We start from the raw sequence: 21,079 nt of genomic DNA, 5'->3' as shown, positions 1-21,079 counted from the left end.
TTGTGGTTAAATTTGAGTCATTTGACATATTTATTTATTTGACACGGCTCAAGATGGTAGTTTAACGGATCCAGAATAGCTGCTTTTATCACATATTTCACAAACAAAAATAAACTGGCTGTATTTCTTTGTTTAATTTGGTAAGGAATCAAGTTCCCGATCCGAGTTTATAGTATGATATTTGTATTGTTGGGCTTAAGCAAGTGGATTTATATGACAAAACGAGCACAATTTAAGCACCAGACGTCGATGATGGCGAAGTGTGGAATGGTTGATTATTGGGAGAAAAGAAATATTCATGGAACCCATTATTATTCATGGCTAAATACTAACCCGAGAACAAAGTTCGGAAATTCCCTCACAACCTTCCATTGCATGTCCTAGACTACGTTGCTGTTAGCGTGATTGCATCGGAACGTATCATGTAACCAGCGTCTAGGAGAGTACAGCGTAGGTGAACTTTTAAAGAAATATAATGTGACGTTGTTCAATCGTTTATTAAAAACTCCTCCAGTGCATTCAAGTGTTGTAGATCAAATCTTATATAAAATTTTGTTTATTTTCTGAAACTATAATTAGGTTTGATGAAGGAGTTCATTTGAAAAAGTTATAACAGATTTATAGAATGAAGGTTGGTCAAATCGTTGTAACGTCACGAAAGAATGTGTCGATGGTATATAACCCATTAAGCACATTAAGCACATACATTCTAAATTTATGAATATCACGCTACTATAATTTCCTGTTCATGAAACAACTTCAAAAGGTTTAAATAAACCATACGTAGGAAAATTTGACACTATATCTGATAAATCATTCAAGCGTCTGATAAAAGTTGAATTGCGTGACATAGATTAATCCACGTATACAATCCAAAAACATAAAATAGAACATAACTCATTGTCATGTTTTACCGCCGACGCCGCGAATTGTACTGCACACTACATTTTCAATGTATTCAACCCTTATTTTTTTTAATTTAAAGACGAAGAATCGGACGATTTGAAGTTTTATTGCAATTGCTGGCTTCACTGAACATAATCATGTCAAAGTTCGTTTATTTTTGACTCATTATTTACCGTTCATAAAAGGTAAATTGCCAGGCTTACAAAAGATTTCCTTTTTCTCAGCTGGATCTGGAAGCCAATGAATAAATAAAATGACGGCATTTAATTTTTGCAATATGCAAACAGATTTTTGCATTGATGCCGAATGGATTTTTTTCGTAACTTGTTACGGTGGCTTTTGGAGGAGTATTGAAACGAAACGCTGCGAAAGCGATTTTGAAAGGCCAAGAACTTTATTAATGGGTTATTTCTACGCCAGATTCAAAAATACACTATCAGCTTTTTTCGGAATACGAATACAATAAAATGGAAAGAGAGTTAAAAACGTCTGTTTGATTGTCTAATTCTATAGATTCACAAGAAAACAAACTAAAAGTTTTGGGTGTATTACGAAACAATGTTTATCATAATCAAATCCTCTTCTGATTGCATAAATACCTCACCTCAAGCAGATTAAAATTTCACGCAAACAAAAGCATACAAAATAGCTCCCTTAACATCAGTTGAATATTGCTTACATCACAATCACGTTGTTTCATTTTATCTCCAGTTCCTTACTGCAACTGGACATGGGATACAATTCTGTGCTGGCCTCCCGCCCCAGCTGGTTCGGTGATACGACAACGATGCCCTCCTGCTCACGGAATTGACACAACCAGTAAGTACAGAACACGTGACTTGTGGACCTATCATAGAACAAATCTATTCATTGGTATTTTTTGTGAAAATTTTTATTCCACCTGCACTAGACCTCTGCGGAGCACTGTAATTCTATTAAAAAGTTGGGTAACAGTTTATGACCTTTGACAAACAATCTGCTATAAAACCGCGAGCAGTCTGGAAAACGACATCCTGTACGTGTCAAATAATTTGGGTCATTACATGAAGGATAAAATCCGTTTGGTTTATGTACATCGATAGAGCTTCAGGAATCTATAGAGCTTTGCTTTCTGAATGTACACACCTAGAAAAAAATAGTGTAAATTTACGTCTCCTGACCCTGACATATACGAGCATCAAAAAAGACTTAGTTTTACGTTTGATTTTAATCTTATATGACGTTTAATTTCGTAAATCATGTAAATTTACTCCACATACAGCGTTTGTTCTGAATGGTAGGAAGTGTAATTTTATGTCATTGCGCATGTAAGGGATCATCCATAAATGACGCAGCATGATATGGGGGAGGGGGGAGTTTTGTATTTTGTGATGATGTGTGACGACAGGGGGGTAGGGGGTCATGTCATGCTACGTAGCTTTTTTAAAGGGGAATAGAATAGAATTTTTAAAAAAATTACGGGGAAAAGGGGAGGCAGAGTTACCGTCAAGCTACGTAATTACCAGGGGGGTATTTAGAGGTTTGTGACGAAATGCTACGATGGGGGAGGGGGGTGTTAAAAATCACTCAAAAAATGCTACGTCATTTATGGATCATCCCTAAAGTATATGTTTCATGTAAAATTAATCGGAACACGGTAATGTTCCGTCATATCGTAAATTACGCTTTGTTGAATTGTTTGCAATTACGTCAACGATAAAATTCAGATTTTTTTGGTGTGGATGAAAAACGAAAACAGTAGAGCTTTGTTGACGACACACTGACTTTACGGAATGTTCTCTTTTGTTTCAACATTCTTTGGTACTATGTCGTATAGCATGCCGATAAGAATATAATATCAAAAGACTGTCAAAATACCGATATTTGTAATATATTTTTTTATTCTTTTTAATTCGATTAAAGAGGTTTTAACCTTTAGGTTATTCTCCTCTTATGTATTTTGTTATTTTACCTACTTTTACAAAAATGTATTTTACCTCCCCACAAAAAAATAATAAAATTTAAACGACATGTAAACCAACACGAACGTAAACAAACAAAGCTTGAACCAAAAGTTTGATTGAAAATTAAGTTAAAATCAATGCACTCAATCGGGGCATCAAAAAGCATATGATTTTACACTTTCATTCGTGTAAAATTACATGTCATTTATTTTACAGCAAGATTGGAATAAAAAATATATTAAAGTGAATTGGTTTTCCGTTTAATGAAATTGTAATTTTCAATCAACGTGTAAAATTATAATAACACTCGTTGAAGAAAGCATCCCAAGCCGTGTGTATTTATGGTGGAGCTTAATTTTATATTTATATTTATGCTCCTAATATGTGCATGAAAATGAATAATTGCGAGGTGAATTTTACGCAATCTATCTCCTCTTATCTAATAATTTGATTAGTATATCACACTTTTCCAAGAGAATTTATATTACAATATTTTTGAGCATATTTTATGTTTCAGTTTCATCTCCAGCTACAATTACTTGCAAGCATTCTCTTAAACCTATATCAAATTTTTAAATTCGTTTTGAGCCAGTGAATAGTACTATGTTTTGCTTATGTCAAAATATTACCTTAAATTTAATTTAGAACATCATTGTTTAATTTTGGCGTAAAGTAGCCCCCGTGGCCTAAAGTAGCCCCCGATGACAGTATTTTAGTAAAAAAATATGCAGTTAGCAAACACTTACATTTCTTCTTTAAACTCTACTATTTTCTATTCTATACTGTTTTAACCCTTACACAGAAAATAATGAAAAGAGTCGGAGCACACTGCAATTATTCTACAATATTTTCCAGTAATATGTGCAACATATTGCAATATGACACAAATATTTAAACGGCAGAAGTGGGTTTGAAGACGATTCAAAAGCTGCTGAGCGAAAAAATGGTACTTAACTATTGTCAAGTCACAGCCGGGGGTTCCGAGAACCCACCCGGCGAGGCTTGTGCTCTTTACAGATACTTCAGGAACTGCTCGATTCCCCCGAGCTTGGACCAGGATCTCGTCTGGCGACTCTATACCCTGAGTGAGGGCCGGAATCTCGTCCGGCGGGTGTGTTTGCTGCTATGGCTTCGTTGATGGTGATGACAAAACCGCTTCGTCGTATCTTACTGCGTGTAGTGATGCGATGTGATCAACTTTGTGGTGCAATCCGTACATTCGTGGACGGATTACACGCAAAAAGATGGATTCCTCCGGTCCAACCACAAGGAGTGCGTTGAGGAACAGAATCCCACGGAAAGTTGATCCAGGATGGGGTGAGCTGACGGATTACGTGGTAAATTTGGCGAATGTCACTTTCCGGTTGCATGATTTCTGGCGAATACGCGATCATAAATCCACCAAATCGCTCTTTGGTGGGACCAGAAAACACCAACGGTGAAATATGAAGCACTTGATTGCCTCCCAGGCCGGAAAATGACTCTACATCCGTGTTTAGTTGTGTGTGTGTGAGAGAGAGAATCGTCCTTCGGTCGTCTTTGACGGGAAAAGTGAAGCCAATTGCTTCCAGGAAGAACAAATCGTGCGTGTATATAGGTTGACGTTGCGCACATTTTGGCCACCAGAGATCCTTAACGAGCCTAGTGTGCGTGTACGGGGTACGAAACAGCTCTGATGCAGGTAGAGCAAATCCAGTGCAGGCTAATGTAGGTAAGACACGATCACGCGCCGTTTCGATTGTCTGTTGGCGACACATACGATGAACGGCGTTCTGTGCTGCATTAGATGAAGCGGCCGTCGGTTGCCGCGTTTTGATGACGTGGGTTCGTTGGTTTGTGCATCTGATGCCACAAGATGTCTGGTTTCCCGTGTGAATCGGGCTGGTAGTCTGCGTCATAGGGTGTTCACTAACATGTGATGACGGTAAATGGCTCACAACGGTGCTCGTCCCGAGGAATCGCAGCGAAAGCGGGACGTGTTGTGGCCACGAATCGGTCCTGCTTGGACCTACTGTTACAGCGCGGTCGGTGTGTAAAATTCGCGAATTGTATTTGTTTTTCAATGGTAAGAAAAAAGACTACCAGACGCACCGATTTATTCACACACTTGAATGGAACTGCACTCACCCATTTCCGTCGATGATGCGATGGAAAACGCGTCCCACAGCTGGCAGATTTGTTGCACAGCTCTCCAGCTGGCCGCGGATTCTTTACATCAGCAGCGAAAGGGATCTCAATCCGCGTCTTCGCAGTATTGGAAAATGGGTGCAGTCTCCATTGCAGTTTCTCCCACAGACCGGGTCAATCGCGATGGCGCTCGCGAAAACAAAAGCGCGATCGTTGCGTGCGTTTTCCAGCGGACCGCTTGGCTTGCGGTAAATGAAGCGGCAATCCTGCGGACTTGAGCGTCTATCCGGCTCGAAGGACCATGTTTACGCCGGGATCTGGCCGATACTCAAGCCCGAGAAAAGACAGTGAAACACAGGGCGGACGAACAGCACCCGGAACGAAACAAACTTGGCTGACCCCGCACAGGCCAGCAAAAGGGTGTTCTTTTCCGCCTTCTTCGGACCTTTCCAGTCCACACAACACCAGAAAGTCCTACTGTATATCATAACATTTATTTACACTATTTACATATGTTAAATGTAACATATGTATATTTCACTGCTTCTAATATTTATCAAAGTCCCGGTCTGTGGGGAAGCGGTGTGCAAAGTATGCACGGCGAGCGCGACGCACAGTCAGTTGTGCTGGACTGTCTTGATCGGCGATAAACTTTGTACTGCCGTACTGTCCTGCTGCTCCTACAGGACACGAGACAGCTGAAGGGGAAGATGACCCAACCGTGTGCGATCATCTGCTCTCGGTGCTGCTACGGCGACGAATTTGCGTAGAAATCGCCGTACAGTGAAAACTTATTGTTGTCTTCTCCAGTGGCTAACAGCAGCAGTCAGTTGGGCAACGATGATCGTAGCGCAGGATTTGCCTTAGGTGATTGAGGCTGGAGAATAATTTCATCTGTGCTTCGGGGGAGAAAATATTTGATTTCGCACACTATCTTCAAGTGCCGAATTAAAAATATCTAAACGGCGATCAACGGCAAAAGATAAAAAAAAACAATAGGAACACTAAATATTTAAAGAATGTAAAAAAGATCTAAAAACAACAAAATTAACCAAATAAACAAATTAATGTCAATTGTCAAAAAATGTTTAATCGAGAAAAACCAAAACAAAACCTATAAAAAATTGATAAAAAAACAGGAAACTAAAAAAACATATTCGAACATTATTGAACAAATGTTGAAAATAATGAAAAAATCGATAAGAAAGTAGGAAAAAATTTAAGAATCAATGAAAATGAAAGAAAAACTACTAAAAAGAATAAAAACATGAATATAAAAAATGCATAAAACTGAAAAACTCGATAAATCAAGAATAATAAAAAAAATTAACATTTAAGACAAAACATATTTAAAGCAATAGAAAAAGTAAATAAAACGTTAAGAATGTGTAAAATTAGAGGAGTATATATAAAATACAAGAATAAAATAAGCATAGATAAATTAAAATAAATGAACGAGCCGGAAAATTTTGAAAAACTGGAAAAGTGGAACGATGAAAAGACGAAAAAGTAAAGAAAATTGGATAATGAACAAAAACGGAGCAAACAGACAAAATGGAAAACAAAAATAGTAGGAAAAAGCCAACTTGGTATACTATAGAAACACAAAAAATGGAGAAATTAACACGAAGAAAATGAATAAAACGGATTAAATTATTTAAAGAATAGAAAAACACTAGAAATGAAATTTGAAATAAATTCAAACAACGAACTAAATGTAAAATTAGGAGAAAATGCACATAATGCCAAAAAAGATCAAATGTTTTTAGGGAAAAAAACAATCTAAACGTACAAGAAAATAGTCAACAGAAAAAGTACTTTCAAAATAGGTTATATGGAAACAATGAAGAAATAACAATAACGAATAAAATCTTAAGAAAAAGGTATAAGAAATAAATAAAATTATATTAAACGATCAATGGAAAAAAATAAAACTACGAGAAACGGAAAGCTAAAAACATAAAGAAGAAAATAGGAGAAATGAAATGAAATAATGAAAAAATCGATAAGAAAGTAAGAACAATTTTAAGAATCAATGAAAATGAAAGAAATACTACTAAAAAGAATACAAACATTAATATAAAAAATGCATAAAACTGAAAAACTCGATAAATCAAGAATAATAAAAAAAATTTAACATTTAAAACAAAACATATTTAAAGCAATAGAAAAAGTAAATAAAACGTTAAGAATGCGTAAAATTAGAGGAGTACATATAAAAGACAAGAACAAAATAACCATAGAGAAATTAAAATAAATGAACGAGCCGGAAAATTTAAAAAGCTGGAAAAGTGGAATGATAAAAAGACGAAAAAGTAAAGAAAATTGGATAATGAACAAAAACGGAGCAAACAGACAGAATGGAAAACAAAAATAATAGGAAAAAGCCAACTTGGTATACTATAGAAACACAAAAAATGGAGAAATTAACACGAAGAAAATGGATAAAACGGATTAAATTATTTAAAGAATGGAAAAACTCTAGAAATGAAATTTGAAATAAATTCAAACAACGAACTAAATGTAAAATTAAGAGAAAGTGCGCATAGTGTCAAAAAAGATCAAATGTTTTTTTAGGAAAATAAAAAAAAAATTCAATGTAAACGAACAAGAAAATGGTCAACAGAAAAAGTACTTTCAAAATAGGTTAAATGGAAACAATGAAGAAATAACAATAACGAATAAAATCTTAAGAAAGGGGTATAAGAAATAAATAAAATTATATTAAACGATCAATGGTAAAAATAAAACTACGAAAAACGGAAATAGAAAAAGGCTATGATGAGAATAAATGTACTAAATAGACAAATTCTAAAAATAAGATGGAATGGCAAAAGAAACAAATAAAAGAGCAGGGTATTAAAATATGAAACAATAAGAAAAATAAAACAAAGAAAGCAGAATTTTCTCGAAAATTGCAAATAAAATGAAATAACAGAGAAAAAACTATAAATTAAAGTGATAGTGATAGCGATAGAAAAAAAGCAAAAGTGAGGAACGCAAAAATATGGATAAAATAAAAATATGGAAATAGATAAAAAGGCAGAATCTTAAAATTTTAGAAATACAAATACAATCCACAACTTGAAAAAATAAATAAATGAAATTTTAACAAAATAAAAAAATCATGTAAAAATTAAAAAAATGAAAAACGAAATGATAAACATGGATCAAATTTCAAATAAGGGTTGGGGTTGGATTTTACGCTATGCTGGTTTCGAAAACTTTCATAATCCTATAAAACATGATTTATTCTTTATTTGTGTTGGTGTGTTAGCACACCTTAAAATATTTTACAAGAATGTTGTAACTGATTTCTAGTAAATAGTTCAAAAATAAATATAAAATGGTTACGTTCAGGAAGCGACGTTCAAAATCTCACGTCCCTCCAAAACGAAAAGATTTTGCATGCGGATTTAACTTGCTACATTAGTTAGCTAATCTTGCTAACTAGTTGGTTTAGTTTGGTAGCAGAGTTAAATTTTCTCTTCAAAATCAATTAAACACAATTTAGTAATTTAGTCGAACGTATGCTTCTTAGAATCATTGGCAGCTACAGAATTGTGCACTGAGAGATCTTCTCTACATGCTCCATGACATATAAAATTCAAAACAAAACGATTAACACTATATTCGTCATAAAAGGTGCTTGTTGTGTACGCAATTTGCTGTTATAATGAAAATGTTGATAAAAGGCCATATTTGAAAGACTTGTGAAACGTATATATTTTTTTACATCCCTGGCCTCTTTAAAAAGGAGTATTGGTAGTCGAAAATCGCCGAAAAAAGCTACATCATTTTACAAAAATATTTCGGTATCATATGATGAATATGATTTTTTATGGATTTTGTAACAATGAACGGCAACCAAATATATTAAATTTAATTTTTTGGATTAATGTCGAATTCTTTAGGTATATCAAGAGTTTTTGATGACTTATTTGACCAATTGAGCTCTCGAGCTCTAGAGGTAGGGTTACCGCCTCTAGTGGTACTTTCACCAGCAGAGTTTTACTGCACAGAGGATAGACTTCAAGAGACACATGGGTATCAATTACAATTTCGAATTAAAGTGATCACTCGACAGAAGTTTGGAGCGCTTCCATTGCTTTTTATTGTATAAAACGCTTACGGGAGTACCGGAGTGGGAAATGAGCATAAAAAGTAATAAAATAAACCAGCATCACTTGACACGTTGCGCAACATACTAAATGTTGTAGAGTATGTCGTGAGTAAAAAGAGCAAGAATGCAACAAGTATACACCTTTTTATCAGTGATATAGAGACTCATGAATAGTCTTCTTTCGTAAATGCAATATGCTCGATAACATAGTTTCATTCATCTGATCTGATTAGCGTTATTTTATAATGTTTCTATACAACAAATCAGTCAAATACTACTCACCTATTGCAAAGTTTCAACTATTTAGAAATACTTCAGCATGCTTCTGCTTTTATGAAATATGAATTGAATTGCTTGCAAAAAGTATGTCGTTATGTTATTTAGGAATCAATACTGTGATGATGGCGCCCCATCAGTGCTAGCTCCTAGGTAAACCACTGGTTATACAAACCGAGTATTATATGTATGCAACGACCAGGCCGGATTCATCGATTTAGTAAAGTCGCTTCATTATACATACAAGGTTATAATATACTATGTAGCAGATGTACAAGGTTCATCTGCTACATAGTATATTATAACAGAACCGAAATAATCCGCCAATGTATGAACTACTCCAGTAGCGATTCTAAGTAAATCATGATTGCTAGCAGGAAAAACAATTAGGTATGGTGTATCGGTCAGATAAATAGTTGATCTACCAAATTTGGAACAGTCACAGAGATAAAGCAAAGGTTTGATTCACCACTTTCATTGTGGAACTCCAATCTTCTCCTGACAATCCTATTGGTACTAAACCACATACCGATTTCGCCTCGTGGCAATATTAGATCATTTTTGCTTGATACCATCAGACCAGGAAGCGTACACTCTTCGTTTTAGCACCCAAATGTCTTCTAAGTGTCCTAGTAAGTATATTAATACACTGCCTATAATCGCAAGTCAGTCCCATGTAGATAGGGGATCTCGTAAAACATGGGAATGTCTTGCGATTATAGGCAGTGTATCGATATATGTACACTGCCTATAAATAACTCATCGAATATAGACGATTTCATTTCCCACTTTTCTTTAGGTTTTTGTTGACAAAATATAAAAAAAAAGAAAAAATGGGTTGTTTGCAATTTGAAATTTTATCATGAATTTTTGTTTTTGTGAAACTGACACAAAATTTTTTTCAGCGTATATTTTTTTCGTGCAGAAGTATTCATTCTCTGTAACTCGTTCTCAGATAGTTTTACTATATAAAATAGTGTAATCGAACAAAACTTTTTGGAAATTATTGCTCGTAGAAACGTCTACGCCCTTTTAAAAATTGCGCTTGAGTCAAAATAATCTTATTGGCTGTGAAAAATGGTTAGTCTTCCATGCCGGTTAAACCTGTAAAGTTTTATCGAAATTTAAGATGGTCGGTCACGATTTTAGAGATTTTCGGACGGATCTTCGTGGAATTCCTTTATCGCAGGACAGGCAATCAAATTTTACCCGTGCGCTGCATTGTCTAGTTGCAAAAACAAAATTCGATATCTACTACCTAGTGTGTGAAACGTGAACAAACAATGAGTGACAATGCCAAGCCAGTTTATAGCACGGTTCGGCCGAACTATGTTGCTGTTGATTTTTCGAAATGTCCGGTAAGACCAGCGATCCGTGACGTGGAGCAATTGTTGAAGGTGAACATGAAGCTCAACATAGCAAAAGTCAATGCTGTGCAATTCCATCATCTACGCCATGAGGTACTGATTACGTTCTAAAACATAAAACAAGCAGAATCATTTGCTACGCAGAACAACTTGAAGCACGTTGTCGAATGTAATGACATTTTATACAGCATCCCAACATACGTAGACCGTGACACTATTGAAGTTAAAATGCATGACTTGGCTCCGCGTACTAATCTTGCTGTTATCAAACAACATATGCCAAAATACGTGAATTGGAAACCATTTCGGAAGACACATGGAGGAACTTCTTCCCAGGTCTCCGGAATGGAGTGCTTGTGGTGAGAATGCGGCCGACATAATCTATCCCCTCATATCTGACCATTTATGGCAAAACACAAGGTGTTACATTTAATCAGCGAACATTGGTCACGTACCCAGGGCTGATTCCTACGTACCGGTTCTGTGATCAACCGCTACACCACGAAAAACCTTGCTTGGAGGCTACTAAAGAAAGTCCATATGCTACGACCAAGACCAGTACACAGTCGTCGTATGCTAATCCACAACCGGTTGATAAACCAACGACTGCGGACCGCAAAAGGCAAAGGCAAAGATACTGTAGAGTGTGCCATGGTGCTCCACTGGTTGCGTGCTCGACTGAGTTTGATGTAAGCGTTGGAGTGTTGAAGCTTCCTACCATTCATTCCTGAACTCACTGTCTCCAGGAGGTCGCGTGTGCAAGCAGGAATGCAGGGAGTGGTGGTACAAGACCTGGAAATGCGCAATGCATTCGAGCATTGTTCGAAAAAATCCAGACTTTTTGACTAGTATAAGTTATACTAAGGACTAATGTTTTCAATAAGTGTAAGAAATATAACTGTCGTTTTGAAATAATAGCAACAAGTAGCAATCTAAAATTAGCTAGCGTTACGAACGGCGGACATGTAGTTTGATGATGATTTATAGCACATTTTCGGTGAAATGTATACATAGCATAAATCTAATGGCAGTTTCGTTATTGACAGTGCACTGCACCGGTGTAGTCGATCTTAGACTGACTCAAACCAGGGTGTAATCTGTCTATCTCTTTTTTGCATCTATACCTATGTATCGCCAGGTGGAAACGAAAGCGCCATAATAAAACTGGCGTAAAAATGTAACATATTTAATCGTGTTTGATTCAAAAATTTGTTCCGCGTTGAACCGAACTGCTCTAACAAATGTCATCAAATAGGTAAGGTAAATAAATGGCTATGAGCAATAGGATACAATCATCTTATTTCTATATGAAACCAGAAATGAAAAATAGTCTGATTGGCAATGAAAAAATAAAACCATTACGAAGAACCAACATTCGCACTTCGGTCGACCAACCTACTACTGCCATGCCGCTTTGGAATGCATAAGCATGATGAACGCACAGCTCTCCGGCTTTTCTCGATGTTCTTGCCATAAGTCAATGTAATAGTCAGTAAGAGCATGCGGGTATGTAATCGATAGAGCCGATTGGGTTGATGTCTGTCAGATCGATTCATAACTTTCCTTATCAAAAAATTACGAAGCAATGCGTCATCAACACACTGCATCAATAAATTTAATAAATTTCTAAAACAAGTCAAAAAAATTGCAGTCAGTTACCATTTCTTCTTCCTGGAAACCTCTAAAAAAATATTCAACATTAGCTATCAGCTAATTATTCCCTAGCTACTTCAGGTCATTTCAAAATGCTTGACGGAAGTGGCCAAAATCTAATACAATGTATGTGCTAGTGATAATAGATATATAATATTATAAATAGTTTTGTTTTGTTCCTGCTTTTTATTTTTACTTATTTCACCGCACTGTAGTATTAGCATAACGAATTCATTATAATCACTTTCGAATTTTTGAAATAGTTCTTGAATGAATGTCCTTAGCAATGACAGCTATCATTTAAGATTTACTGATATGTACAACATAAAGTACAATAACAATCTTGCTTACTCATAAAACTATTCTATGTAAACGCAGATAAAATCCTAAATTACTTCTTATTTATCATTCATGCCGAGAAATTACTCCTAAAGTTAGTCATATGCACAGCAACTACATAACAATGCGACATAAACAAATGCGCAATGTTACTCTGCAATGTAGCACGCATGAAATCTGACATAATATGCACACCAAAATTAATTCTGTGCAATTGGCCAAACCAAAATGTTTTCTGTTTCTTTATTTTATCAATGTTTCTCAAGTCAGTGATGGATGCCATATCCCACCTTCTACTAGTTGCATACAATCAAAAATACATGTGTATTGTTATGACTAAAATAAGCGATAAAAAGCATGACTTGCTCTGGTTGATTACTTCTTTGACCAATTTATCGCAATTCACGCATGGTGCTCGCAACAAAATATGTTGAAATAATGGTTGCCAATGTCCGCAGAGATTTTTACTTTTGATTACAAAATTTCGCGACAACAAATCTTGAATTCAGAACAATATATCGATGTGATATTCACTCAATCGGATTCCCCAATGTCTCAATTAGGGAATGAAGCATTTTGGTGTGGATCTGAGCTGCCGTTTACTAGCTAGGGCGTTCGGAACACAGCGCTGTCTTGTTTTGCCATACAAAATCAGAATTTTGGATTTTGACTATTGATGTTCAAATTTCGCGACAACACGCCGGGACTTATACTGAACCAATCTATGCGGAAAAGATCTCAAAAATTGCGCAATATACTAACTTAGGGAATGAGTCATTCTAGAGAAGAATTTTGCTATAGTTTTTGTGAAAAATGAGTTTAACCAGCACAAGGTCGCCATCCGATTTTTTTCGCTCCGGTACTGCCTTAAGGCACATAAATACGCACTGTTTTATTTCTTATGCAGCTCGTAGAACTAGGACGAAAAATATCTTATTTTCTTCACATTCAATGAAGAGTGTAATGTTTTGCTAAAGCACTCCACCTTTCTGTGCCGTTCACATTTAGTTGTATGTTTTACATTTCTTATAAAAGAAATGTATAGAATTCGATTTTTTCCGAGGCCCAGAGGGGCGAGTCTCAGCTCGACGATTTGGGACAATTCTGTGTGTGTTGTAGCCAGCCCTGGTCGATCCCTAGCAAGCGTGCAGCTTATGCGCCACTTCCCGTAGGAAGACTGCACGCCAAGATTTGTTTGCCCGGATGAGACTCTTCTTAGGGCGAGTCCCTGAAGAAGATTCACCTAAAAGAAATTAATCAGGATCGAACCAGACAGGCTTATCAAAAATTAGCCTCCAAAAGTCGGGTAGACGACCCTATTATCAGCAGCAGCAATCATCAAAAACCTCATCACCCTCAAATAATTCGCGGTAAGAAACTCCCCATACCTAACTTATCATCACTGGAACTGTAGCCACTCACCGCCAGGTGGCCCAAACATACTGAAAGCGAAGCTTTCACCACTCATCAAATTCCGCCAAGCGGAAGACAGTGAAACGAAACGAAAACTACACCGAACGAAGTGACGTAACCATACTAGAACGAGACTAAAACCATAAGGGAGTACTACATGAATCTACAAAACATTCGCTACATTTACACTAAACAACATTTATTTACGGTACAAAACGGCAGATTTATGTTCTATTTCATGTTTGTATTTTTTAGCTTTTAACTTTCTAGGCCTATCTTCTGATGGTGTGCGTGTACTCTCTCCCTACTGTGCTCATTGACCATATTGTGCTTTTCTCCATCAATCCTCAAACTTTCGGTGACGTCACCTCACGGCTCCAGCGTATCAACGGCAATCGCTTTGCACCCGGGTGGCTAATTAGTCAAAGGGTTGTGTGTGGCGTTCTTGAATGGCGAAACTAAATGTAATGGCCGACACACAACCTCACTTCATGGACGCGTCCCTAAATCTAGCCGTCCGTGGACGACTTCTCGAGCGTTTGCGCTCTGACGGCTTAAATCACTGTGGCGTCCTCCCTGGACGCCACCCTTCACACTTAATTAGCAAGAACGATACGACTCACCCAATCTGCTGCTGTTGGTTTCTGCTGCTGTCGATCGTTCTGCTGCGATGACAGTTTCGATGACGGGCGATCACATCGATCGGCCGCGCCGGTTTCTGACCAGCGGTTGTTGGATGCTGGTTGATGATTTATCGGCCGGAAAAGTTGCGTTGGGTTTCCCGACGATAGAAGGGACGGCTTTTAGACGGGTCGTCCTTCCTTCCGGCGGCGTAACGGTGCCGGGTTCAAATTTCGTCCGATGCGCTTGGACCTGCGCGCGTGTGGTTTTGTTCCTCTCTTCTTCCTCTCGTTCGTCGTAGCTGTGTCAAATAAAGAGGTGCCGTCTGGCTATTGCAAACGGGGTCATTAGCACATGGGGAGGGTCAATGGCACTATAATTTTGAGCACTATTACCTTTCTCCTGAATTCGCACGCACTTTACCACACGCTAGCGTTTGTTACGAACTTACAGACAACTAATGGAACGGGAGAGACAAGAAATTTAGACTAATTCAAAGTACTATCACGACACTTTACATACTTGGAAACTAAACCGGACAAAACTACGCGCACTTTCACTATGTTTGGCGGACTGGGACGAAATGGACTAGCAGCGTTAATCCTCAGATTAGGGAAGGTAATTTCGTACGAACTTACAGGAAGCGCGTATTTTCCCGCAAATTTCTTCGGGCAAGTTCGGAAATCAACGACCCCACTAGCTGTTTTATTCTGTCAGCTAACCCTTAGCTCTATCTGTCCCTTTCCATCATGCATTCCAAGGGAAGGATCGTCATGGTTTTCGTCTTCAGGAGAATCTCAACAGGCAATTTAATTTCTTCCCCTCGCGGAGAGGAGTATTTGCTAGGGTGTTGCGCAAGAGTCGATCAACGGTAGGTTGTCTAACTCTTGGCGCAAACAAATCAGACTGGTTCTACTAAATTTGAAAAATATTGCTGAATATGACATGACCGCTACATAACACCAGGCTTGGTTTACGAAAATTTGGTATTAGGATTAATACCAAATTTTCGTAAGGGACAATTTTACGAAATGACTAAGACTAACAATAGAAAAAAAACTACAACTACTATTTACAAAATGTTATGTACAACTAATCCTAGGTTCGCCTTGAATACAGAAATACTGATGGATTTGACATTTCCCCTGCTGCGCTCCGGTAGTTCAGATATATAACACTCAAAGACTGCAACAAATCCCAAATACTGGCATTGATACCAAAATATTGAAATTTTAGATCAAGCCGAAACCCCAACACTACAACATACACTGAGTTTCTTACGACTCTCAATGCAACATAATTCCCAATGTAACTTCATAAATACTACAAGAAACAGGCTTATTGAGTTCCAGAACTACTCCAATCCTTACGTTGGAAATGTATCCCTTCACTCAATTTACCGCACAGTTTTGTCTTTTGAAAGCACCTCAGAGCTCTTCCCTGAATAAACACTTTCTACTAGACAAAACGCAGAACTGAACTTCATAATTTTCTTTGCAGTGACTCTTACGCCGAAATAGTTCAGCTAGTGAGAAATCTGCACATAATTCCCCCGAAAATATCCCCCGAAAATCCCCCGAAAATATCCCCCGAAAACCCCCGAAAATATCCCCCGACAATATCTCCCTAAACAATCATTTTGGTTATGTATTAACGCCGGATGTATTCCGACAATACGAACACATACCCTAAATGACCACATATCCCATAAATCCATCTTACGTTACATTTCCTACGTCGAAAAAAACTTTCGACAAACAGAAATGCAACGAAAATGAAAAAGTACCCAACCCTATTAAAGCTCCCATTAACTCACGCATACACTGAACTACCAACCCGCAACGAAGAGAAACGTCAAACCAAAAAATATCACAAGTGAAATGTTGTGTTGTGCGGTAATTGTACATTTTCCAGGTAAATTACCAAATATTATACCGAAATGGCTCAAAAAACGTGCAGATAAAACGTTTCCGAAAGACGGATTACGTAATGGAAGGTGAGTGAACTAATTTTTGTTGTTTTTACTGTTTTTTCCAGGCTAAAACGGACCCACCAAAAACCAAAACAATTCTACTTAGATGGAGGCAGGGATGTTTCCGCGCGGCACTGGACGGTTCTGGACGGACGGATTTGGACTCTTGAAGCGGACGATGGGTGAGTTTACATGATTTTCTTTAATGTTTGCCAGACCGGCTGACAAAAGATTGATAGATTTTAGAATTGAAGGATGTTGCATGCAGCTAAACTAGGAGCGGATACGGACCACGGCACCAGGCCGGAACTACTTTTGGCGAGCACACGCCGGACGGACTGCTGCCAGCAAACGGGAATTGCCTCAAACGGCCTATTTGAAGACAGCTCTAACGGATGCCGAGAAGGGAAGTTGACTTCCAGTTAAAGGTAAGTGTGTGAACAAATTTTAATGCTTTCTTTTTCATTTTAGGAACAATCGGACGGCGGAACCCAAGATGTCAATCAACCCGAAGGACCCCTACCCCAACGTGAACCCACATTTAACATAAACTCCCACATTAAACATTAACCCACTAAATCCCAAAATTTTTGCTAAATATTGTGATAAATAAATAAACACTTAAATAAATAACAAAGAAAATAAATAACAATTAACACATAACATGAATATAAGCAAATATACGATAATTTTAAGTACTAACATAGATATAAGGAAACATTGTGAATTACAAACTAACATTACTTATATCCGAAAAATAGTATTTACAAAATTTTATACATTGGGTGATCGTGCAAAGGCACAATCCCCTTTCTTCGTCCTTGCACATGTCTCGTATAGGTAGTTAACAAGGTATGTGTATCCCGATGCAATACAACCTGTGTTTTTTCCAAACATGGTTAAATTTCCAGGAACACTGCCGATTTCTTTAAATTGCAACGCTATTCAGCTAAAGCAATTTGTTACTGACAGCTCGATTAACTCGGGTTTGCTCAACATCGTCTGTAGGACTTCTGAGTCTTATTTTACGATCAACGTTTAAGATTCCCCCGTCTTAAACTCACGCTTTGTTGCTTCTCGCGGAATTTTCGCGGTACTCCTCATCAACGCACTGGTGGCTCCGAGTTCTTGGTTTTATAGGTCATCGTCCTGATGAAATCAAGGACTCGCTCTGTCTTCAGGTCGAGGGGAACTAGTTCGTTCAGTAACAAATGTTTTATACCCAAGAGTGCTGCAACTCAAGGAGATATAAAATGACCATAATCCAACACGTTCGCAAAGTTCTTCTTGAGCTAGAATGAAGATCTTAGCAACAAGGTTGCCCCCAGTAAATGAAAGTTGTTGTGGGGGTGCACTGTCTGAAGGACAATGCTAACTTTACGAACTGCGGTACAGTATTTTCTGCAACCAGAGCAAAAGCATCATGGTGCGTTGTCTCAATCAGTAAATACTGAGAGGTACATAGCTTGACTTTTATTCGATCAACCAGTGATCGATGTTAAAGCTGAATTTGAAAGAGTAAGTTTCTTGAGAAACTTGCAGTTGAAAATTCCCAGTCTCTTCCCCTTCAAGTCCTCAAGGTCATAACAGTGGGTTCCTACTACCCTTTTCACTACGGCTGGCACATACTTGGGGGCCAGCTTTGCAGAAAATCCCTTGCCTTTGTCCGATTGTTCCATGTTTTTCTTCAGAACCTTCTCACCCACAGAGTAAGTTGGACAATTGGCATTGGAGCGAAGATTATAGTAGGACGAGTGTTTGCTGTACGCCGCTTTCAAGTTCTCCCGAACCTCTTCGAGCATTTTCTCCCTTTCCTCGTTCTTCAGCTGACCATCGTTGGTCGTTTGCGAATCCCTCAGATAGCGATATTCCCTACCGTCGGAAACCATATTCCGGCCGAACATAACGAAGTACGGAGTGTAGCGAGTGGCATCGTGAACTGAGTTGCGCACGGCATTGGCTATCTGTTGTAAGTTATTGGCCCATTCTTTGTGGTCTTTCCGGATTGAGGCTCGTATTGCTGTCGTGATTACACGGTTGACTCGTTCCGTATCGTTTACCTGAGGATGGTAGTTCGGAGTTCTCCAGTGCGTCACGTTATACTTCGCTAGCAGACTTTGGAACATCGCTGAAGTAAACTGTGTCCCATTGTCCGACAGGATCACTTCCGGAACACCGAACAGCAGGAAGATGATGTTTTCCACAAATTGTACCAACGTTTCCGCGGTCGCTTGCCTAAAAGGCTGCACCAGCACAAACTTGCTGAAGAGATCAGTTACGACGAGGAGACAAGTACTTCGGCCTTTGCCGGAAGCTGGAAGTGGACCGACATAGTCCATAGCCAAGAACTGCCAGGGATACTGAGCCAACTTCTTCTGCTCTGCCATTGGCGCGGTCGTATTCTGGTTTGTCGCTTTACTAGTTTGGCATGCAAGGCACGCCTGACATTGCCTTTTCACTTCGCTGCTCATTCGTGGCCAGAAATAGCGCTCCTTCACCGTTGCTAGTGTCTTCTCCGGACCGAGATGAGCTCGATCGTGAATTTCCTGGACGATTTCCTTCCGCTCTACCTTCGACGGGTATCTCTTCCACTGGAATCGTGCATCTTCCACTTTTTTGTCCCCTTTGACGTACTTCAAGATCAGTCCATCTATCACCCTGAAATCCGGGAAACTCGCTGGGTCTTTCTGGATCTTCGCCGCTAATTCCTGATGCTCGACATCGGTGGTTAGGGAAAATATTGTCTCCACCGACCTCGACAAGCAATCTGCCAGTATATTATTCTTTCCCTTTCGGTATTCCAGTTCGATATCGTAGGACTGAATCTTCAAAGCCCACCTTAACAGCTTCGAATTGCCCGATTCCACCCCGATCGTGAATAACCACAGCAAACTACGTGCGTCGGTAACCACCTTGAAGCGAGAACCCTCCACGTAGTGGCGGAAATGCTCAATTGCTAGCAACACACCCAAGCATTCTTTTTCTACGCTGGCGTACTTCCGTTGCGTGCTACTCAGCTTCTTGCTGAAGTATGCGATCACTCTCGGCTGATCATCAACGTGCTGTATCAGCGCTGCACCAACTGCGTTGTTCGACGCATCAGATTCAATCGTGAACGGTTTTCCGAAGTCTGGATTCCCCAGAATCGGTGCCGACACCAAAGCTGCTTTTAGCTCTCCAAACGCTATCTCTGCTGCTTCCGTCCACACGAACTTCTTTTTCGACTTTTTCAGCAGATCGGATATCGGAGCTACGATGCGACTGTAGTCACGTATGAAGCGCTGGTAAAACCCTGCCAAACCAAGCAGTCGCCGAATATCCTTCACGTTCTTCGGACGAGCATAGTCGAGGATTGGCGAAATCCGTGAATTGTCAATGGATACTCCGCTCTCCGTTAGCAGGTACCCGAGATATGTCACCTGCTTCCTACAAAATCTACTCTTATCAAGCGATATCGTCAGATTTGCCTTTGCCAAACGTTCTGCTACTATTTTCAGTAGTCTCACGTGCTCACTGAACGAATTCGTCGCTATCACGATATCGTCCAGGTAAACGAAAACGTTTGGTTCGAGATCGAATCCGGTAACGGTAACGGTAAACCAAACGGACAAACTTTGAACCGAAACAAGCCTTGCGGTGTGCGGAATGCCGTATAGTCCCTTGATTCTTCCTTTAGAGGAATCTGGAAATAGGCATCCTTCAAATCCACTACCGAATAATACTTCGCTTTCCCTAAACGATGAAAGATCTCTCCCATATTCCTCATCGGGTACGAGTCTTTGTTAGTCCAGGCGTTTATCTTGCGAGAGTCCAGACAGACTCGTAGTTTACCATTCGCTTTCCGAACTGGTACTAAAGCGCTGGCCCACTCGCTCGAACACTCTTCGATAGCATCCATCTGCTTGTATCGTTCAATCTCAGCTTCCATTTCCGCTTGTACTGCTGGTGAACACCGATACCATGGTTGTCTTCTCGGTTTCGCTTCTTCGGTCAACCGAATCTCGTGTTGCAACAACGAGGTCCTACCCAACTTATTTTCTGTTGTGCATGGAAATTGCTTGATTGCTTCAATCAGCTCCTTGCGTTCAACGGGTGTCAGATCGTGTTCCGTTTCTACCGTCTCCGGAGTCGTTTTTGATGGTTCCGGTAGCTCTAGAGCCGGAATATCCAACGTCGCATCAGGGTCAACATTCTTCAACGCGGGTAGCGTCTCGATCGGCAGCAAGGTGAATTGGATCGTATCCACCTTTCCATATCCCGTTGGAGTGGTCTCAACAGTGGCCACTCGTTCGAATCCGTGGTCTCCCTCAATCATCGGCTCGATTCCGAACGATTTCCA

The 21,079-nt window shown here is 39.0% G+C and overlaps 1 protein-coding gene across 10 annotated transcripts in view; it reads left to right on the top strand.

Moving 5' to 3' along the window:
* LOC131683320 (PDF receptor) overlaps positions 1-21,079 on the top strand; it is a 688,155-nt gene that overhangs the window by 434,123 nt on the left and 232,953 nt on the right. For 9 of the 10 annotated variants that reach the window (XM_058965190.1, XM_058965191.1, XM_058965193.1 and 6 more), the window contains one exon: positions 1,618-1,725. The exons of the other annotated variant lie outside the window; for it this stretch is intronic. In XM_058965190.1, the coding sequence (XP_058821173.1) occupies positions 1,618-1,725 (108 nt within the window). The remainder of the gene's footprint in view (positions 1-1,617; positions 1,726-21,079) is intronic. 10 annotated transcript variants of the gene reach the window in all.

The sequence above is a fragment of the Topomyia yanbarensis genome, chromosome 2 (genome assembly GCF_030247195.1).
Source record: "Topomyia yanbarensis strain Yona2022 chromosome 2, ASM3024719v1, whole genome shotgun sequence".
Taxonomy (NCBI): Eukaryota; Metazoa; Arthropoda; class Insecta; order Diptera; family Culicidae; genus Topomyia; species Topomyia yanbarensis.
Note: the sequence above shows the minus strand (reverse complement) of the source record. Positions and strands in the feature narration are given on the sequence as shown.